General features: G+C 38.9%; 2 protein-coding genes across 5 annotated transcripts in view; both read left to right on the top strand.

The window, feature by feature from the left end:
* Positions 1 to 2,727: 2,727 nt before the first annotated feature.
* Positions 2,728 to 6,458, top strand: ccnj (cyclin J). Of its 4 annotated transcripts, none has more exons than XM_020596991.1 (6): positions 2,728 to 3,153; positions 3,501 to 3,592; positions 4,171 to 4,356; positions 4,447 to 4,746; positions 5,004 to 5,163; positions 5,454 to 6,458. In XM_020596991.1, exons 2-6 carry the CDS (start codon positions 3,541 to 3,543, stop codon positions 5,788 to 5,790), a joined length of 1,035 nt encoding a protein of 344 aa, XP_020452647.1. In that variant the 5' UTR covers positions 2,728 to 3,153; positions 3,501 to 3,540; the 3' UTR covers positions 5,791 to 6,458. The 4 variants fall into 4 exon arrangements, with proteins under 4 accessions (XP_020452647.1, XP_020452639.1, XP_020452658.1 ...); XM_020596983.1 differs by having other exon boundaries at positions 2,731 to 3,153; positions 4,146 to 4,356; XM_020597002.1 differs by having other exon boundaries at positions 3,143 to 3,229.
* An 8,229-nt stretch (positions 6,459 to 14,687) lies between these two features.
* btaf1 (BTAF1 RNA polymerase II, B-TFIID transcription factor-associated) overlaps positions 14,688 to 20,288 on the top strand; it is a 25,718-nt gene continuing 20,117 nt past the window's right edge. Inside the window, 6 exon segments of the mRNA XM_020599861.1 lie at positions 14,688 to 15,111; positions 15,793 to 15,916; positions 16,203 to 16,317; positions 17,052 to 17,195; positions 18,011 to 18,210; positions 19,706 to 19,839. Of these exon segments, the coding sequence (XP_020455517.1) occupies positions 15,098 to 15,111; positions 15,793 to 15,916; positions 16,203 to 16,317; positions 17,052 to 17,195; positions 18,011 to 18,210; positions 19,706 to 19,839 (731 nt within the window). The 5' untranslated portion in view covers positions 14,688 to 15,097.

The following is a 20,288-nucleotide window of genomic DNA, read 5'->3' as shown; positions in this document are numbered from 1 at the left end:
TTATTGAAGAGTTTTTCCAGAATTTTTGAAAATTGTGACAACAGAGAAACCGGCCTGTAATTCGTGAAGTTGTGTTTATCACCAGATTTATACAGAGGGATAACCTTTGCAATTTTCATCTTATTAGGGAACTGCCCAAGTCGAAATGACATGTTAAAAATGTATGTTAATGGTTTGCCTATCTCCTTAATTACCCATTTTACAGTTGTCATGGTGATACCATCACTATCACTTGATGTTTTGTTATCACATTTATTTACTATCTCTATAATTTCCTTTTCAACTACTGGCTTCAAGAACATAGAACTCATGTTCCTCATGAACTCATGTTTAACTTTGGTTTTGAAATTTGTCAGATATTACTGACATGTTGCCAATGTATAGACTTCATATTATATGTGTCACATTCATTTGGGACTTATAGGTTTGTTATTGACTCAATATACATGAATCTACTGTTGCCTATACTCAAATTTGAATGTATTTGTACAGCGCCAAATCACAACAAAAGTCATCTCAGGAAACTTTACAAAGTAAGGTCTAGACCTTACTATTGTCATTATTATTAGAGGAAAACCCAACAAATCCCCCTTGAGAAAGCACTTGGGCACAGCGGGGAGGAAAAATTCCCTTTAATGGAAGAAACCTCCGACAGACCCCGGCTCTTGGTGGGCAGCCTTCTGCCTCCCCCAGCAGCCTAGGCCTATAGCAGCATAACTAAGGGAAGGCTCAGGGTCACCTGATCCAGCCCTAACTATAAGCGTTATCAAAAAGGAAAGTCTTAACTCGAATCTTAAAGGCAGAGAGAGTGTCTGCCTCCCGAACTGAGACTGGGAGTTGGTTCCATAGAAGAGGAGCTTGATAACTAAAGGCTCTGCCTCCCATTCTACTTCTGTGAACTCTAGGAACCACAAGTTAACATGTACTTTGGGAGCGAAGTGCTCTGTTAGGATGATAAGGTTCTGCGAGGTCTTTAAGATACGATGGAGCCTTGTCATTAAGGGCTTTGTATCTTAGTAGAAGGATTTTAAAGTCTATTCTGAATTTTACAGGGAGCCAGTGGAGAGAAGCTAATATGGGAGAGATATGATCTCTCTTGGTAGTTCCTGTCAATACTCTGGCTGCAGCATTTTGGATTAACTGGAGGCTTTTTATAGAATTATCAAGGCAGAGAGAGTGTCTGCCTCCCGAACTGAGACTGGGAGTTGGTTCCATAGAAGAGGAGCTTGATAACTAAAGGCTCTGCCTCCCATTCTACTTCTGTGAACTCTAGGAACCACAAGTTAACATGTACTTTGGGAGCGAAGTGCTCTGTTAGGATGATAAGGTTCTGCGAGGTCTTTAAGATACGATGGAGCCTTGTCATTAAGGGCTTTGTATCTTAGTAGAAGGATTTTAAAGTCTATTCTGAATTTTACAGGGAGCCAGTGGAGAGAAGCTAATATGGGAGAGATATGATCTCTCTTGGTAGTTCCTGTCAATACTCTGGCTGCAGCATTTTGGATTAACTGGAGGCTTTTTATAGAATTATCGAGACATCCTGATAGTAAAGAGTTACAGTAGTCCAGCCTGGAAGTAACAAATGCATGTGTAGCCCGTCAGGGCACTAGGAAGCCTTCTGGCACTCTGCGTTGTGTCTTCAACTTGAAAGGAGGACCACTGACATCAGATTACCCAACACAGGACTTTATTCTGTGCAAAAAGGAAATGAAACATACAGCAGCTCGCTTTGCCAGGCTCCACATACACAGTGCATACCCTCCTCGTCGTGGCATCTAGCCGACTGACGAGAGCGGTGCGAATTAACAGGAAGTGACATCACGCACAGGAAATTACATCACAGAAATAAAACTTAACAAAATAGAAGCTCAAAAAAAACAAGAACGGGAGGATCTTAAACAGTTTACATGACAAACCTGACGGCAGAGAATGGATTCGGTGAAATATATATGAGCGATTAATTACATCTGCTACACATGAGTTTTTCAGCATCACTTTGAGACAGGATGCTCCTGAGTTTTACGATATTACGCAGGTGAAAGAAGGCAGTTCTAGAGACTTGGTTTATGTGTGATTTAAAGGACATATCCTGGACAAAAATGACTCCAAGGTTCCTCATAGTAGTACTGGAATAGTTTTAATTACAGCAACTTTAAAAGCCTGCGGAACATAGCCTGATGCCCTTTAAAAGACAAATGTGGCAACAATGAATCCTTCTGGTTCATAGAAAGATGTAATAGCTTTAGGCTAGGGTTAGGCTATCTGCAAGTTTGCCAAATTAAGTTAGAACAAACATCCAATAAATACTGGAATTTCAGTCCACAAAGTGACTAAAAGGTTACCTACAAAATTGTTAAGGTTTTCAATTTGATTATTTTTCATGGTTAGTGTGTACTATATAAATAGAAATCTTATTGACAGTATTGTCGATCAACAGTAGTCTGTTCCTTATTATTTTTGCAAATAAGCTATATCAACTCTACATCATTTCATCCATTCATACATATGCCTACCTACATAAACAAACAGTTGGCAAAATAGGTCTATTGCCATGGACATGCATTATAATTTTACAATTCCCATTTGTTGGTTATTGGCTGCATCTGGTCGGCAGCTGTACGGTCTATCCAGTGATTGGATGCTGACAGTTGCTATACTACTTGTAATTGGCTGCGTCCTATTGCATATCACTTCCTCTGTCAATGGTCTGATGCTTTCACTTACAAATCGGAAACGCTCGTCTCAGAAGTTGCCATTGTGAGACAATGGAAATTCGGCTTGAAATATTCCCGGTTATACATTACAATTTACAATCGTGCCAGAATCTTTAATCATGACATTTTTCGAAGTTCAACAATGAATAAAGATTGTATGAAGATACTTGCGCTATACTCAAATATAAATCATGACAGCATTATAATACCTATGTGATAAATAGCTTTGTAATGAAAGCTGTTCTATAAATCAGTTTTACCAACAGTCTTGGGCTATACATTTGCCAAACACCACTATTCGGCTTTCTCGGCTTCGTTATCGTTGGTTGTCCCTGCTCTCTCAACATAAAGCCATTGTTTCCGGTAGCACTTGAAGGCAGCAGTAGCGTTAGCTGAACTCGTGCTGAGCCGAGAAGCTCCACTGACTACAGCAATGAGTGTAAGCAGACATGTTTGGCTAGTTTAATGTGAAGTTTACTTAAGTGAAGTTAATATTTACTACATGTGTTCATTGGGTGAGTTTCCTTGAAGCGTCAACATTAACATCTTTTATTTCCCAGCTTAGAAAACACAATGAATGACAGGCGATGGTTCACGGCGCCTACTCCTGACTCGCAAACGTGAACAGTTATGTGGTTGTTGCATGACACTTTGGCGACTTTAAAGATGTTACTGTGCATCAGACAGAGACCGTTTTCCATGTTCAGAACATTTTCAGCACCAGTGTGTTGTGGTTGATGGCCAGTAAATTTGTTGATTACTTGCCTTTCACGTTTTGCCTCACAGAGGTTTCCAAAGCACTGCATTAAATGGAGCTGGAGGACCAATGGTGGAAAGGACAGCTGGCTGCAGATATCTACAAGGCGCTACGTTACAAAGTGAGTGGGATACAATAACTTTTGTGATGGCTGTCAAAATAGTCAAATTGGATCAAATATGAGAAAAAAAAGTTTTCATTTGTCATTCTCTTATGCAGTTTTATTTGATGTGCTGTCCATTTACATTCCATTTTACTTCTGTTGGATCAGTGTTCTTTGTATTGGGTATATTTGTGTGTGTGACAATGTCAGATTTCTGAGGCTGAAACCACTTTACTAAATTAAACTCTGATTCTATATCAGCCTTATGTTTTAATTAAATAGGTCTACATAACAAATATTTTGGATATGTTTTATTGGGATATATATATAAATAAATAAATAAACAATGTAATGGAGATTGAGGACCCATTTCTGGATTATGTAGAACTAGCACATTTTGGTATGTTTTTACTGCAGTGTCTGCAGCTACACGTGTCTACAAATGACGTGCTGATATCCATATTATATCTGATAGGCCTATATCAGCTGGTATATCAGTGAGTATTAAAGTATGCATATATAGTATCAAATCTGTGCTCTGAGATGTCAAACATTATATATTGTCTAATAGGAGCTCGTGTTGCCTTCCTACAAAGGCCAGTCGCCTCAGCTCAACTTGAGACGATACTTTGCAGACCTCATAGCCATTGTCAGCAACCGCTTCCACCTGTGTCCTGCAGCCAGACACCTGGCTGTCTACCTGCTGGACCTCTTCATGGATCGCTACGATGTCACTGTGCAGCAGCTTCACATAGTCTCACTCTCATGTCTTCTTTTGGCCAGTAAGTGTGTAACTAATTTCACACTCAAGCATGGCATCATCTCTGCATTCGTGTGATGTTTTGAGACCCTACATATATGTCTCTCTGCAGGTAAATTTGAGGAAAGGGAGGACAGAGTGCCAAAGTTGGAAACCTTGAATGGCCTGAGCTGCATGAGCTCCGTGAACCTGGTCCTGACCAAGCAGGGTTTACTACACATGGAGCTGCTCCTGCTGGAAACCTTCCAGTGGAACCTGTACTTCCCTACAGCTGCTCATTTCATAGAATACTACCTGTCCATTGCTGTCCATGAGGGAGACCTCCATGATGGCTGGCCTATGACCTGTCTGGAGAAGACGAAACTATACATGGCCAAGTATGCTGATTACTTCCTGGAGGTTTCCTTACAGGGTGAGTTGCATTTCATAATGTATCTGGACATTGTAAGTATGTCTGTATGTGTTTTTAACTGTTTTATATTAAGAGCAAATTTTATACAGTATTTCATAGCATAATAATTGTTTATGTGGTTAAATGTCAAAAAAGTCAGACTTGACTCCATTTTGACAAAATATGAAGTTGTTTTTTTTTGTGGGGGTTGTAGGTTGCAGGTTGTACATTTTCTTCCTACAAGTGGTGATGGATTGTTGTCTTTAATCTTCCCTCAGATCATATGTTTTTGCGTTTTGCCCCCTCTTTGGTGGCTGCTGCATGTGTGGCTGCCACCCGCCTCATCCTCCACCTGTCCCCTACATGGCCACCCCGACTGCAGCACCTCACAGCTTACACATGGGAGAACCTAGTCCCATGTGCAGAGAAACTACTCATGTGTGTATCTGTGTGTGGCTTAGATGACAAAGAATTGAGCATATCCTTGTGACAGTTGAGACAGTGAGAGTGATACAGTACAGTATCCATTTTATGGATACTGACAACTTTCAGTACAGTCTGACACACATTTACAGAAGGACAATAGAATCTCATACACAGTACAAGCAGACAGTAGCCTATATGTTTCACATTACGCATAACAAAAGACGCACATCAGTGCTCATCTTACAGGACTGAAGCTTTTCAATAATCAACAGTGCAACTCTTTGTCCTTTTTTTCCCCCTAGTGCACATGACAGTGATGTCAAAGAGGCCAACAAGCAGAAGTGCCAGCAGCCAAACCACCATCATCAGCAGCAGGGCCAGACAGCCACTGTTGCCCAGTACCTGCACCAGCCCGGCATGCAGTACCCTCAGAAGGCTCCACAGCCGGGCCCGGCCCCTAATCACAGGCCTGCCTCCTACCTCAGCCACCCCACCACTAGCCTACAGGCTCCTACTGGCCCTCAGCATGGCAACTCCCAGGCCATCACAATCTCACTAGATTCAAAGCCCAGCATCCCAAGCAGGGCTTACCAAGTCAGCATGCGCTATACCCACTCTGCTCCGTGTTTTGACAGATGATGGATTTTCAGGATTTAGTCATTTTTGGGGAGGAAAAGAAACTAGATGGTGATCTGTTTCTCTTGAACCTAACAGAATACAGTGAAGGAAGAATTGTGTTTTTAATTTAAGAGTCTTGATGAGATTGGTGCAGCACTTTGAATCATAAGGTGTACGCAATGTGCAATATGCATACTCTGCTGTTTTTGCACAGAGCATGCATGAAGAATTTTCTTTTTCAAGATGTTTGAGATATCAGGTATGATGTCTCTATTCAAGGCAGACTTTGCACCACTGTACCCACTAGTGTATAATTTAGCTACAGACCAAAGGTCTTGTGTTTATTTAAGCCCTCAGGTACCTCAGGAAGTGTTAAATGTATAAATACTTTGCACCTATAGCCATGATGACTATTACTTATAACTTGCTAATTATAAGTTAAAAGGGTAGTAACAAAAAGAGATGCTTCGGTTTGTGGTTGAGATAAGAGAGCACAGTTTGTGTAGATGTTCTGTTCCTTGATTTTTTTTGTGTGTGTGTGTGTGTGTAAAACTAGAAAAGAATATACTCCTAAATGTCACAATCTGTTTGCAGAAAAAAATGTTGTTCTTCTGTACAGAGAGAATTTCAGTCAGTGCTGTGCACTTCTACAATAATAGTTTTAAATAAATACAAATAGTTTAACTGAGTGTGTTTTGTCCAGTTGATTTCTTCGATATAACAAAGTGCTACACTATATTTATCTGATTTCTTGAGCTAATTTGGTAAAAAAAAATAGTGTTAAATCTATTGTTGAATCCTTTTTGAGCTCATTTCAATTTGTTTTAACTTTAACAGAAGCTAAAGAATTTATAGTTGTTTTTTTTTTCATTATTCTAAAGCAGCAGTCTCTTATTCTGTCTTCTTTCATGATTCATGCTAATTTCTGAAAGTTCTTTTAAAAAGTTGATTCTTGTTGGAAACTAGACTGGGAGATTTTTAATATAGATGCTGAAAAATTAAATTAATTAATACCCATATGAATAGAATGGCCATGTTTAATCCACAATACAGATGGGCTACTACTGTGCAAATGATAAAATAAACAAGCAACAGTGCCTGAGACAAGGCCAAAAAAACAATACAATAACAGTGAACCCAAGAGGGAGAGAGAGTGTATATCTTGCAGGCAGTTTCCTGGTGCTTGTCAGAAGATTGATAAAGTACCTGTCAAATGTAGCTGGGGATATTGTGTACCTGTCATGCTGTTTTAAAATACATTGTATTAGATCAGCAGGTGAGATAGTGAGAGGGGCTTATGAGGCTTTGGAGCCACCAATGACAGCAGTTAGTATAATATGCTGTTCAAACTAGTGCTAATGGTGAATGGCTAAGCTGCAAAACATAAATTGTAACTGCAACATTCCTTGTGCTCAACTTTATTGTACGCCATTTTGCATGTGGCAACTCAGCATGATTTGTGGCTTTATCCAGCAAAAATACAGATGTAACATGTTGCTGTCCAGCATTTTTTTGCTTTTTTGTTTTTGTTTTTCCAGCACTGCACTACAATGAGTGTGCACTGCCTGAACACCCCTGTCACAAGCACTCACCACACTCCATCATGTGGCAAATATTGATAACAAAATGCCAAAGAAAAACAATAAATACAATATTACCTCAGACATTAGTGTTCCAATAAACAAAACATAAATGGAGGAAATTCACTGTACTCGCACCCATTTTGCTCCATCCCCTCATTCTCTCACTTTCTACTGTTGGATATCCAATGAAAGCTTAAATGCCCCAAAACAGTGAAAGTGTTTTGGTTGGCAAGTGCAAGGACAAATCAGTATAAGTTGTTCTGCACTGTCAGGCCTATTGAGTCTGCACGTCTCTTAGGGGTGAACATCATTTGTTCAAAATATATTCTATTCAATGTGTTTATGAGGGTGATGGACAGTGCTGCCACTCCAGAGTCTCCCATAGGTGTTCAGTAATGTGTGGCAATCACTCTGTCTGCTTTCTGGGATCTAACAGAGAATAAGGAGTTGCACAGTAAGGCTTGTGTGACAAATTCAGTTGTGTCATGTACAAACAGTTGAGAATCAAACACTTGATGATCCTTCATGTGACTGAAGTAGGTCTTTTGTTCTGTTTTAATTGGCTACTGAATCATATCCACCAGCTAGAGTAATAACATTTTATTCTGCCTGTGCTCTAGACACCCATTGCCGTATTTGATTCATTCTGTCATTACCAGTTTATGTCCAGTGACAAGGCAAGCTGCCATCTGCAGAGGGCAGTATGTGACACATTTCTGTTGTTGCTTTTCATCTATGTGGCTTCACATCTCATGCACTGTATTCTTGAATGTGTGCAGAAAAATAAGCTTTACTAGAGGCTTCATATCAGTCTATGCATTTCAATACTTCTAATATGCTGCTCCTGTTCTTAGGCTGTTGCCTCTTAAAAAAACAAGTAAGCCTTGTTTCTCAAGTGATAAGAAGGGTAGTACATTTTTCTTTCTTTCTCTTTTTTAAATTTATCATCAGGGTACTGTAATATATATTGCACATTATTTTTGTCATTGCATTACAGCCTGTCTTGTTTCCGGGGCGCTGAACATCAGATAAACTAGACTGAAATGACTTAGAAAAATATTTTTTCAAGTGATTTAGTATTGTGGACCTCTATGGTCAACCACATGCCCCAGCTCCCCTGGACATCAGATGAGAAGGACAACTTTAGAATGAGAACGGAAACCCCAAGGGGTTCTAATTAAAGTCAATTCTTGTTATAAAACAATGTGGTCAGGCCTGATGAAAACAACAATGTCATGTAAACCTCTGCTGCATTCCTAACTCCTGCATGTCACAATGTGGCAGACTTACGGAAATAGCATTTCCTCTCTGGGGTTATATACTGCAGATTCCTGTGGAGGTAAAGGCAGAGGAGTACCAATGTCTTCGGGCTGTTTATTTGTTGCTCCCCTTCCCAAACACTGTGGGCATCGCTTCAGTAGCCAAGCAGTAGGTGGACCAAGATTTATGAAGCTGTCCAAGCAGCCTTACCACTCTACTTTACAGTATATTAATTGCCTCTTTATTCACTATGTCCTTCTGTGTTTGTATAGACTCAGTCATACACCTTTCAAAATACAGCACATACTGGCTCTGTGTTTACTGCTTTCTCAGTCTTTTGACCTCGCAAAGGTGATGCAGGCAAACCACACTGAAAGAAAAGGTCTCCCAGCAGGCAAACCTGAAATCTAAACACCATATGAAGAGGAAACAAAGTTGAAGAGAAAAGCAGTGAGAGAAATAACTTCAATGACTTTCACATGTTTTTTTGTGGTTGCTAAAATGTTTTATGTGAAATAAATCAATCGCCCACTCAACCATCTGTTACTCTATTAAAACAAGCACTAGCATGATTTAGCATTTGTATTTTCCATATTCAAAATATATATTTTTGCAAGTAATAAACACTGTGATATAACCCTCAGATAAATGATGACCTTGGAAAGAGCTTGAGTGGTTTGTGTTGTGCCAGTGGTCAGCCCACAACACAGTAGGTCTCCAATGACTATGAGCAAAAGCAGCAGTACACCTGTCACTACCAATGAGTCATACAGTCAAAGTAAAAATAGAAATCAAAACTGGTAAAATATTTGGTCACATTGAGAGGAGCCTGAATTTTCCAAGGATTTTCCTTTACATCCAGCAAAGTGTTTCTTTTCTTTTCTCATAAATATACATTTTATTATCTGCATGGTGATAAAAATCATCATGATCTCCATTAGTGCCATTCCAAGTATTATTAGTAGTGAAAATTTTGAAATTTTAGTGTTTAAATCTCAAATTTGTTTATGTTCAACTATAAGATCTTCTGTGCCACCTGAGACGCTGAGCCAAATTAACACTATACAGAAGAATGTCCTGATCTAAGAAGACTCAGCAGTATGTATGGTGTAAAACGGGTATGGCATACCAACATGAAAACATTATCCCAAAAGTGGAGTACATGGAGAAAGCATCATAACTTTGAGCTGCTTTGCTGTCTCTGTGCCTAAACAACTGTCATCACCGAGGAGAAAATGAATTCCCAGGTTCATCAAGGTATCCTACAGGATAATGTCAGGGTGGCTGTCCAATAGCTAAGGCATGAATGAGAAGGTAGATGAATGGAAGTACTACAAAGATAAGCAAAAACCAAAAAGTTATTTTTCAGTATATCAGACTGAGCTGCAGAGGTGGAAACTAAATACATTTACTCAAGTACTGTACTTAAGTATCGTTTTGAGGTGTCTGTATTTTCATTTGTGACTTCACTACATTTTAGGAGAAAATATTGTACTTTTTACTCCGCTACATTTATTTGATAGCCTTAGTTACGAGTTACTTTTCAGAATCAAATAAATAAAAAATACAGTATAAATTCACAAGCTACTTGTCAGTACTTCAAATTATAATCATATAAACAAATTATAATCCAATAATTTGATATACTTCTGTACATTAATGTTAAATGTACCATTCTGCATAATGAGTACTTTTACTTTTCGTACTGTAAGTATATTTTGATGTTAATACCTTTGTACTTTTACTTAAGTAACATTTTCAATGCAGATTTGTAACAGAGCATTTTTACACTGTGGTATTGCTACTTTTACTTAAGTAAGAGGTCTGAGTGGTTCTTCCACCACTGCTGAGCTGTTCTTCTACTTTGGAGTCAAAGTGGTCCTTCAGGAAATAAAGACAAAAGCTCAAATTTTTCTGTGAGTATCTGTTCTCAAAACAACAACAAGGTAATAATGACATGAGGATTGCTGCAAGAAAGACTTTGGTACATTCATGTTGCTAGGGACCAAAAAAAAAAATGTAATTTGAACTAAAATGTCTGTGTTCACAGTGCAACAAGAAATGTTACTTCGTCTACTACCATTCAAAATTGCTTATTTATTATCATTCCCAAGACATGCAGCTTAGGTTGATTGGCAACTCTAAATTGCCTGTAGTAGTGAGTGTGGGTGTGTCTCTAAATGTCAGCCCTGTGACAGACTGGCGACCTGTCCAGTGTGTATCCCGCCTCTCACCCACTGTCAGCTGGGATTGGCTCCATGACCCTATTCAGGAATAAGTGGTACAGACAGCGGATGGATGGATGGATAATTAGGTAGATGTAAATGGACTCTGAATAAATGAACTATGAGACAAGGAACTCACCTGTGTAATTATAAAATAAAATATGTCTGTTTTAATTCCAATTACACTTTTGTTTAATGCTGGGTTTTTATTTTATTTTGTCACTTTTCATGACAGTGGTGTTGTCACTACCCTCTCAATTTTCAGCCAATCACATGTCTGCTGCCTCTTAAGCAATCAAGGTCAACAACTGTTACCAAATGTATATTTCAAATTTATATTCATTTATATATTTTAAGCAATTTATTCATGTGGTGAATTATTTGATGAGGCCTTATTTTTATTTAGTGAAGGTACTGAAAACCAGAAAGCCCTGTAAAAATGCCAAAGGAAACAGTTCCACTGGATTTATACTCTGTGTGTGTTGTTGTAATATGCAGTAGTAATATTATAGTAGGGTGACTGGAGGTCCTCGCAAGTTCAATATAAGTCTATGTCAAAACCTTTTAAAGACAAAAATATATCCTTCAAGAGGTCATGATACTGATGAGTTGTCCTCATGTGAGAATAGGACATTTAGCAAAAGCAGCATTTCACACAAGTCAGCTGTCTGCAGGCCAGGTATATTACTGGACTATTCCTGTGTAAAACTGGACCGCAGCATCATACCCCTGGACTGCTCCATCATCCCCCATGACCTTCTACAGGATATGCAGTGTAGCTAAAGGATGGATGAAAGAAAAACTATCTTGTATTACCACAAGGAAGAGTATTCCATACACAATTCACAGGTGTGATTTTGATGCAGTGTCACATGAGAGCCTATGGGAATGATTCCCCTACACACAGATTAAACAGGGATCACCTCAGAAAAAAAACAACTTTAGTTACATTGCTATGCTCTGCTGGGACTGATGCATCCTCCTCCTCCAGATTCCTGAGCCCATTACACACAAAGTGCCTCATGAAAATCATACTGTCCACCTTCTGAAGGAAGATTAATGTGCCCATTACATTCATTTATATGATATATTGTAGTCAAAGTTTTGGAAGCATAGTTTCTATCATTGTGTTAGAGTAGGTTTTTTCTTTTTTTATTCAGTTTGGATGATCTATTTGCCTTCATTCTGTTCATAAGGCAGATGGCAAAAATGTGAGGCACCATGAAAATATTGTAGACATCTTAACAGTATATTCAAATGAGATGAAGATGCCTAATATGCCACACAATAAATAAATAGCAACATAATGTTTGTATGTTTGACATGTGTTAGCTGTATGCTTTATGATCAGCTCCCCTAACAGTTCTCATAAGACAGCTGTTTGTTTCTCACTTTGTCCAAATCGCTGCAGGTATTCCTGTAGAAAATTTGCTTTATGCATTGCTGAACAAATCCTGGTTTAGTATTACTTGGACAGAATAAAAATGTATCATACCATTTTCACACATTTTGAGTATAAAGCTTTGTCTCTTTTAGCTGTTTCTGGATTCCGTACAGCTATTTATTGAAGCCCAGTCAACTCAGGCCAAAATAGAATGTGAATCATTGCCACTTTAAAATAAATATTCATATGTTGTAGCTTGTGCTGCAAGACATCAACTACACATGATAGTTTTTTGCCCTGAATAGACTAAATGTATTTTGATCATTTAATAATACTACAGTTAAAGTGACATTCACAGTCCTTTATCACATATCTACAGTAGATTCAATAATTTCCATAGCTGTTTCATAACCAAAATTTTGCAAAGAGGATGCAATTATGTGATAAAATAATTTCAGATTCAATGTGGCTCTAGAGTGATGCTTTTACACCACGATGTACAAGATATTAAAGGCTATCATCTCAGTACCTGCCCACTTCTACTGTGTGAGTCACATTTCTCTTTTGGTGTTCATCCACTGTGTAATACAAAGCTGAACACATACACACAGCGCTTCCTCCTCCACATGACAACTTTTTATGTGCTTTTTCATGTTCAAGTGTTTTCCACATCAACTTGTGAATTAAACAAAAACCTGGTTTATATGACAGTACTTCAAGTACACACTGGCAGTGGTGGAAAGGCACTTGAGTTTTTGAATTAAGTTAAATTAAATTATCATTAATTAGTTAATCATAAATATCCATCCATCCATCCATTTTCCTCCGCTTATCCAGCCTCCAGCGTGTCCTGGGTCTTCCCCGGGGCCTCCTCCTGGTGGGACATGCCCGGAACGCCTCCATAGGAAGGCGCCCAGGAGGCATCTGAAACAGATACCTGAGCCACCTCAGCTGTATCCTCTTGATTTGGAGGAGCAGCGGTTCTACTCTGAGCTCCTCCCAGGTGACTGAGCTCCTCATCCTATCTCTAAGGGTGCGCCCGGCCACCCTGCAGAGAAAGCTCATTTCGGCCCCCTGTATCCGGGATCTTGTCCTTTCGGTCATGACCCAAAGCTCATCATAAATAATAAAATAATAATAAATATCACATTGAAAGAGGAGAAATAACAAACCTGCAAATAATAAATAATCATATTTATGGCATAAAAACAGGACTCTTCTTTGTGAATACTTTAACTTCTGAATAAGAGATAAGCTCTGTGATATCAAAGTCTCCCAAATGAAAAGACCATGCAATACTATGAGGACAGACTGAGGAAGTTCACTCATAAAATCATGCCTTCTTTTCCTGGTCTGTCTTGCAGTGTATGCCAACCTTGAGATAAACTACTCACATATACAGCAACTCTGGAAACAAAGTGTTTGAGGTGCAACCCCCCCAGAATTTAAATTTGCTTCTGTGAAAAACATAATGTGAAAACACTGTGATGGTGAAAGGGAACTGATAAAGTGTGATGACCTCATCGAGAAAGCAGTCAACATTTAGAAAAACTTGGCATGACAACAGTCAGTTAAATGTGAATATTCATATCCTTAGTAAATGGTAAAATCTGATGAGGGTTTTTTTTTGTTAGTTTGTTTTGGATGCATGTTGGTTTAGATATTCTTTTAAAACACTTTCAAATCCCACTTTGTCATCTGAATAATAAGATGAAAGGCCTAGATTAAGTCCTCAGCAGTGATATGGAGAAACATCATTGCTGCCCTGTTACACATCAGACATAATGCATGTGAAAACAATTTAATAGTTAATACATTTGCACTGTGTGTGCTTGACTGTGTTTGTACTTACAGTATTATTATACATTGTGAGGACCTCTGAGTTTTATACATTGAGGAGTGAGTGAAGACACTTTGGCTGGTCCTCACTTTCTGACCACCTTGCCAGGGCTGTTTCGGGGTTAAGACTTAAGACTTGGTTTTAGGGAATTAGGTTTAGGGTAAGGTTGTTTTTGAAATGATAAAATTAACCCTTGGCTTTTCAGGACCATGGCCAGCTCCGGGCTCAGATGCAAACGTAACTGTAACTAACGTCAACACAAAAGTATATCGAATTTGCTTGAAATGCAATTAAATTAGTCTGATTTCGCAAATGGACCTCCGAGGATATAATTCTAAGTAAGTAAAATGCAGATAAATTATATCTGGTTTGACTATACACAAAAAAATATTGATGCAAAATAGTTAACATTCATTTTTTTTATATTTTTTGAGAAACAAGAACCACACAAAGTGCAACAATGTAACTAACGTTAATGAGACGAAATGTGAGCTGAAGCCTTCACAGCTTTTTCTTTCTATTCGTTTCCTCTTTTAACGTACATTTTGATTGGCTCTCCCGATGCTTCTAGCCAATCAGCCGTCGCCTGCTATGGGGGAAGGAATAAATGCAAGATGGCTCCTCATATAAAAACAGTCTTCTGGGTCGCCTTCAGCGTGCTACAAAATAACTCTTTACATCATATTAGGTTAAAATATTTATCAGCCAAGAGTTCTGAAGGGTAACTTGAGCTATATAGTGATATGCGTATAGTAATTGGCGATATTTTGTGGTAGAAGATACCGAAGACACAAGAGGGACAACTTTGAAGCCATGAGTAGTCAATATTCTCACCTTCTTCGGTAGACCAGCTGGGGTAGTCGGCGGCACATAGCCTGGGCCTCAACTAGCTAACTAGCAGTAGCAGCTAACTAGCTACTGACTTCATCTACTGGTATTTGCGGCGCTGGAAACTTTAAAGAGCAAAAAGTGGAAAGTCTCATATTACCACTTGCTTGTTGAATGAAGGACGTGAAAGGCCATACAGTAACTGACCATGGCTGTATCAAGGTAAGACTGACTCAAGCTTAAACTGACTTGGTTTTATCTGACCGACTTTCCTTAACAGTTAGCGACTCTGCTAGCCCGTGCTAGCTTTTGCTTTGGCACATCATGGCATAGCGACGGCTGTCTAATGTTAGCCAACCGGCTAGCTTAACATGGTGTAACTAACGTTTTGGTGTAATGTTAACTTAATAAGTCACTACTCATGTCACGGAAAAGTGTCATTATTTAGTTTACTGCAGGTGTGAGCTGTCAGTTCAATTAAATTTAAAGTTTAGTAACTGTTAGGCTTCGGCCCTCTGCTGATGCTCTGCCGGTAAGTTCAGATTAACTTAGTACAGTGCGACTCGCGTCAGGAAATTCAGTTTACAAACACGAGAACCTATCATTTCTGTTTGTGTGGAGTTGTGTTAATATTGCACGGTTTTTATTTCAAGTTCAAACACACAGGCTTGTAAGATCGCACGTTTTCAGCCTGCCCTTGTATCTTACGTCGCGATCATCTTTAACGTGATTTACAATTGTACCAGCTAACAGTATTTTGATGTGTACTTAGTGTTTTACCTTGTGGTCATCAAAATGATGTAACCTTATTGACAAGATGGTGGTGTGTTTAGTGCTATGTATTGTGTGTGGTTTGTAATGTTTCTCTTGGTCTTGTTTTGTTTTTCTTTTACCTGTCTTTAGACTTGATCGTTTGTTTATCCTGCTTGACACTGGAACAACCCCAGTAACCAGGAAAGCAGCAGCCCAGCAGCTTGGAGAAGTGGTCAAACTCCACCCACATGAACTCAATAACCTTCTATCAAAGGTGTGTTTTTGATACCTCTGTATCCTAATGGTCTTTGTCATGCTTCCATATGATGTCAACCAGGACACTTTTGGTTGTCCTTGCAGTCAAATGTGTAAAATATTATTAATGTATAACAGCTTACAGGTCATGATTTTGAGTAGGATTATGACTTTACAGTAAGCGGTTTAGATGGATGGATCTTCACCCCTTTACTTATCCTTTTGTTTCTTTTTTTTAGGTCAGACTGGTTTAATTTAAGTTGTGTATGCAGTAAATAAAATCTTTTTTTTTTGTCATTTACAAGGTCTTGACTTACCTAAGGAGTCCCAACTGGGACACTCGTATAGCAGCAGGCCAAGCTGTAGAGGCTATTGTGAAGAATATTCCTGAGTGGGACCCAGTCCCCAAGCCTAAAGAAGGTGAGCTCCTAGGTTGGGTCACTGAAATACTCACACGGTCTTAAATTTTGGGATGTCAAGGTAGCACATAATTTTTGCATTAAGCATAAGATTTTCAGTTTAAGTAGATGTTTTTATGAAATGTCCAGCTTTGTTGAGCCCCTTTCTTTCTTCTCATTGCCAATGTAAAAGCTTAGCACACTGTTTTACAGTGCATTTGACAGATGTTACCAATAACTTGAGGGTGTACTAGTAAGCATCAATTTTAGCAGCACAAAATATCTAAAAGCCCAGCTTAATTGATAACATACCTTTTTTCTGTGCAAATATATATAATACTGATTGTTAGTTGTGGACCAGCATAAAATAACATTCTGACATGTGGTAACCCCCAGACCATGTGTTCACTAGGTCAAATAAAATACATTTGAACATGCTGCACCAGTGTCAGACAGGGCTATTATTTTAAGGTCATTATGGTAACTTCAACATATACACTGAAATGCAAAGACAACAGGAAAATGAATCCTCACAGAATGATACTAACTTTTCTGCTGCTTGGTGCTCAATCGTATCAGTGAAGACGTGCATCATGTTAGAAAACTTGCTTTGTTAGGTGCGAAGCACAAGATTGATCTGGAGTGAAATGATGTCTTGTCACGGTTATCTGCATAAGTGTAAACGGTGTGTGAGATTCATTAAGCAGTTGGAGGAACAAATGTGTATGTATGACAATTTTTATTTGTTTTGTACAGAATCTTGTGAGGACTTATCGCCAGAGGATTCCACCTGCGACCGTTTGAGTTTCTACCACTTTGACATCTCCCGGCTACTTAAACATGGGGCCTCTCTGCTGGGATCTGCTGGTGCTGAGTTTGAGCTGCAGGAAGACAAAACTGGTTTGTAGTGTTTCTTATATTGTTTCAGCTGCAGTAACAGCCACACTCTCATACATGTACACACATATGGAAACATATATACAATGTTATAGTGTGCTCATTCTTTACATAGATTGTAACCTTTGGAAAGGAAAAGTGTGACTCATTTCAACTACAAATATAAGAGTAGGATGGTCTGACCACTGAACTGGTTTGTGTTTGGCTGTGTATGACTTGTCGCAAACTTTTTTGAGTCTGACTTTTCCACCTCTTAGTTTTGACAAGAGGAAGTAGATTCTGTCAGTTTTGATTCATTAAACAGACTTTATGTATCCTATCCCTAAAAGTACACATTCTGGTGTGGTGGGGTATGGTAATAAACTGAAACGGCACTACTGCAATGTCAGCCTTGATCACCCAGACTGAGGCAGCTTCTGACAAACACCAATTCCTCACAACCTGCTTGGCTACTTGGCCAAAAATTCAAATGCAATTTCATCAGGGGAAGCTTCTAATCCTTGTCTTTTGATGATCATTTGATTTGGGGCATTGTCTGTTGTTTCATACATTCTGTTCTGTCAGTCATTTCTTCTTTGTGCCTCTGCTTCTGATTTCACGTCTCAACCAATATCAACTGTACTGGTGAAGTTTGTTAAACGGTACTAAGTGCTAGGTGACTGTTTAGGATACTACTCCACTGTTTATTGGTGGCTCTAATACTAATCATTTTTGTCTCCTAGCTGTGTTGAGCACCACAGTGACAATGTTGTTCACTTGGACATAATCTTTATTCCTCACACAGCTGCAATGTACTCTTTCTTGTCATTTGTTCTCAGTTGAGATGGACCCTAAGGAACGTCTTGCTCGCCAAAGAAAGCTTCTTCAGAAGAAGTTGGGTCTGGACATGGGTGCTGCTATTGGCATGGACACAGAGGAGTTGTTCAATGATGAGGACCTTGACTATACCTGCCAACCTAGTGGGCTTCGACCTTATGGAAGCAAAGCCACAGCTGGAACCAGCTTCCGCAACCATGTGGTGGGTGTTTTCAAATTTTAGATTTGATTCAGCAGATGTTTTTGAGTATGCTCCTTGTGTCCTTTTGGTTCAGTAAGGTTCTTAAAATAAAGTGTAGCCTTGGATGAACTATAAAGTTTCAAAATTAGGTGAAGGTAATCAGAAGTGTGAAGGAGGAAGTGGATGCATGTTGTCACTGCTTCTGTAAGCGGTTGAATGTCATGTAATATAATACTGTCTCTTGAGGTCATAGGCTAACTTATCTTGTCTCACAGTGATAGAGGCTGCTCTTCATACCAAAGATGTTAATCTTATTTTATTGCGCACCTTTTGCATTGCAGGCTTGTTTGAACAGGATATTTACTCAGGACACAGAAAATAGCAATTGTGACATTATAAATCATAGGTTGATGTTTTTTGTGTTTCCAGTTTTGGCCCCCCTCCCCCCCCCCCCCCCCCCCCCCCCCATATATCTCATATTCCCATACCCAATACTAAGTGAAAGAGAAACCCCATTTCGATTTTCTGTATGTCTTGCACATATGGTGAATTGACAATAAAATCCTTGAACTTTGAATCTAAAGGGTTGCACACATTTTAAGTAATTCTGTCAGTATTGTTGGTGTATAAGTAAATGTGTATATATACAGTTTTTGCCTTTTTAAGTTCTTAATCACAGTCTTCTTAGGCATGAAACATTCTTCAAACAAGTATGTAAACATAGATGCTTTGGTTGTGTGTCACCTGAAAATCCTCAAAGTAGATCAAACTTGATTTGCAGTCTTAGCATTGCTGCTAGGGTGCACTGTAGCTTGAAACAACTTGTGAAAGCTGAGCCCTTCTGTTTGGGTTAACATGCACTCAAAAACACATGGCTGAATCTCTACCTGAACTTGTCCATGTGTACAGACCTATTTATGATACTTCATCGCCTATTCATTCAGTTAGGAATGCAATTGAAAACCCTTGGGCTGAAATTGCAACTGCTCTAAACCTTAAAAGTATAGAAGTATATATTCCTCCATGGAGGCCATGTTTGCTTACTGCTGTGGTCATGGAAATGTTCTGAGCTTCAACTGTCTGATAATGCCTACTGGACTGGGCTCAATCACCTCCACTGATCCATTAGAGTGTACTTTCATTTTGTTCACATTGGGCTAGACGTTGTCGTTTGCATCCACATACTTGCGTGGTGTGTTTTGATCCTAAAGGTTTGCCACCAAGGTAGCTGCAATGGAACCAGTAGCATGTTGCTTCATTTACCTACCTTCTGTGACTGTAGAAGGTCCTACATAGTGAAAAATAATAATCTTCAAGAGCACCTCCTGATTTGGACCTGGAGGTTATATTCACTTGAAGCAGTTATGCACCACTTAGAGAGTTGTTGTGTTATCAACTAGAGAATTAATTTGATAAATTATTAATTTACTAACTTCCCTTGTGTAGTTGTGTATCTGATGATAGGTGTGTGTTCAGTAATGTTTTAAACAGTATAATCAAGCTGCTTTGCTTTCAGCCCGTTCAGGCAGCTGAACTGATAGACTCAGAATTCCTGCCAGGCATGAGCAACCGTCAGAAGAATAAGGCTAAGAGGATGGCCAAGCTAGTGGCAAAACAACGATCCAGAGACATGGATGCAAATGAAAAGAGGTATGATGGTGCTTGCTGTGTTTGCAACATGCCCGGTTTGATTAAGGTTGGAGACTTTTATCATCATATATCACCTCATCTCTTAAAAGCCAACATTTTTTTTTCTTCATATATCCAAATGTGTATTTCCTAGCATCAGTAGACTCAGTTGTCAAGGATTTCATTTTGAGAGATCTGCACCTTACAGGTGCAGCTCAATAAATTAGAATATCGTGGAAAAGTCCATTTATTTCGGTAATTCAACTCAAATAGTGAAACTCGTGTATTATATACATTCAGTACACACAGACAGAAGTAGTTTAAGTCGTCGGGTCTTTTAATTGTGATGATTTTGCTCACATTTAACAAAAACCCACCAATTCACTATCTCAATAAAGTAGAATACCTCATAAGACCTATAAAAAACATTTTTAGTGAATTGCTGGCCTTCTGGAAAGTATGTTCATTTA

Source organism: Monopterus albus, unplaced genomic scaffold, assembly GCF_001952655.1.
Source record: "Monopterus albus unplaced genomic scaffold, M_albus_1.0 scaffold3.1, whole genome shotgun sequence".
Classification (NCBI taxonomy): domain Eukaryota; kingdom Metazoa; phylum Chordata; class Actinopteri; order Synbranchiformes; family Synbranchidae; genus Monopterus; species Monopterus albus.
Note: the sequence above shows the minus strand (reverse complement) of the source record. Positions and strands in the feature narration are given on the sequence as shown.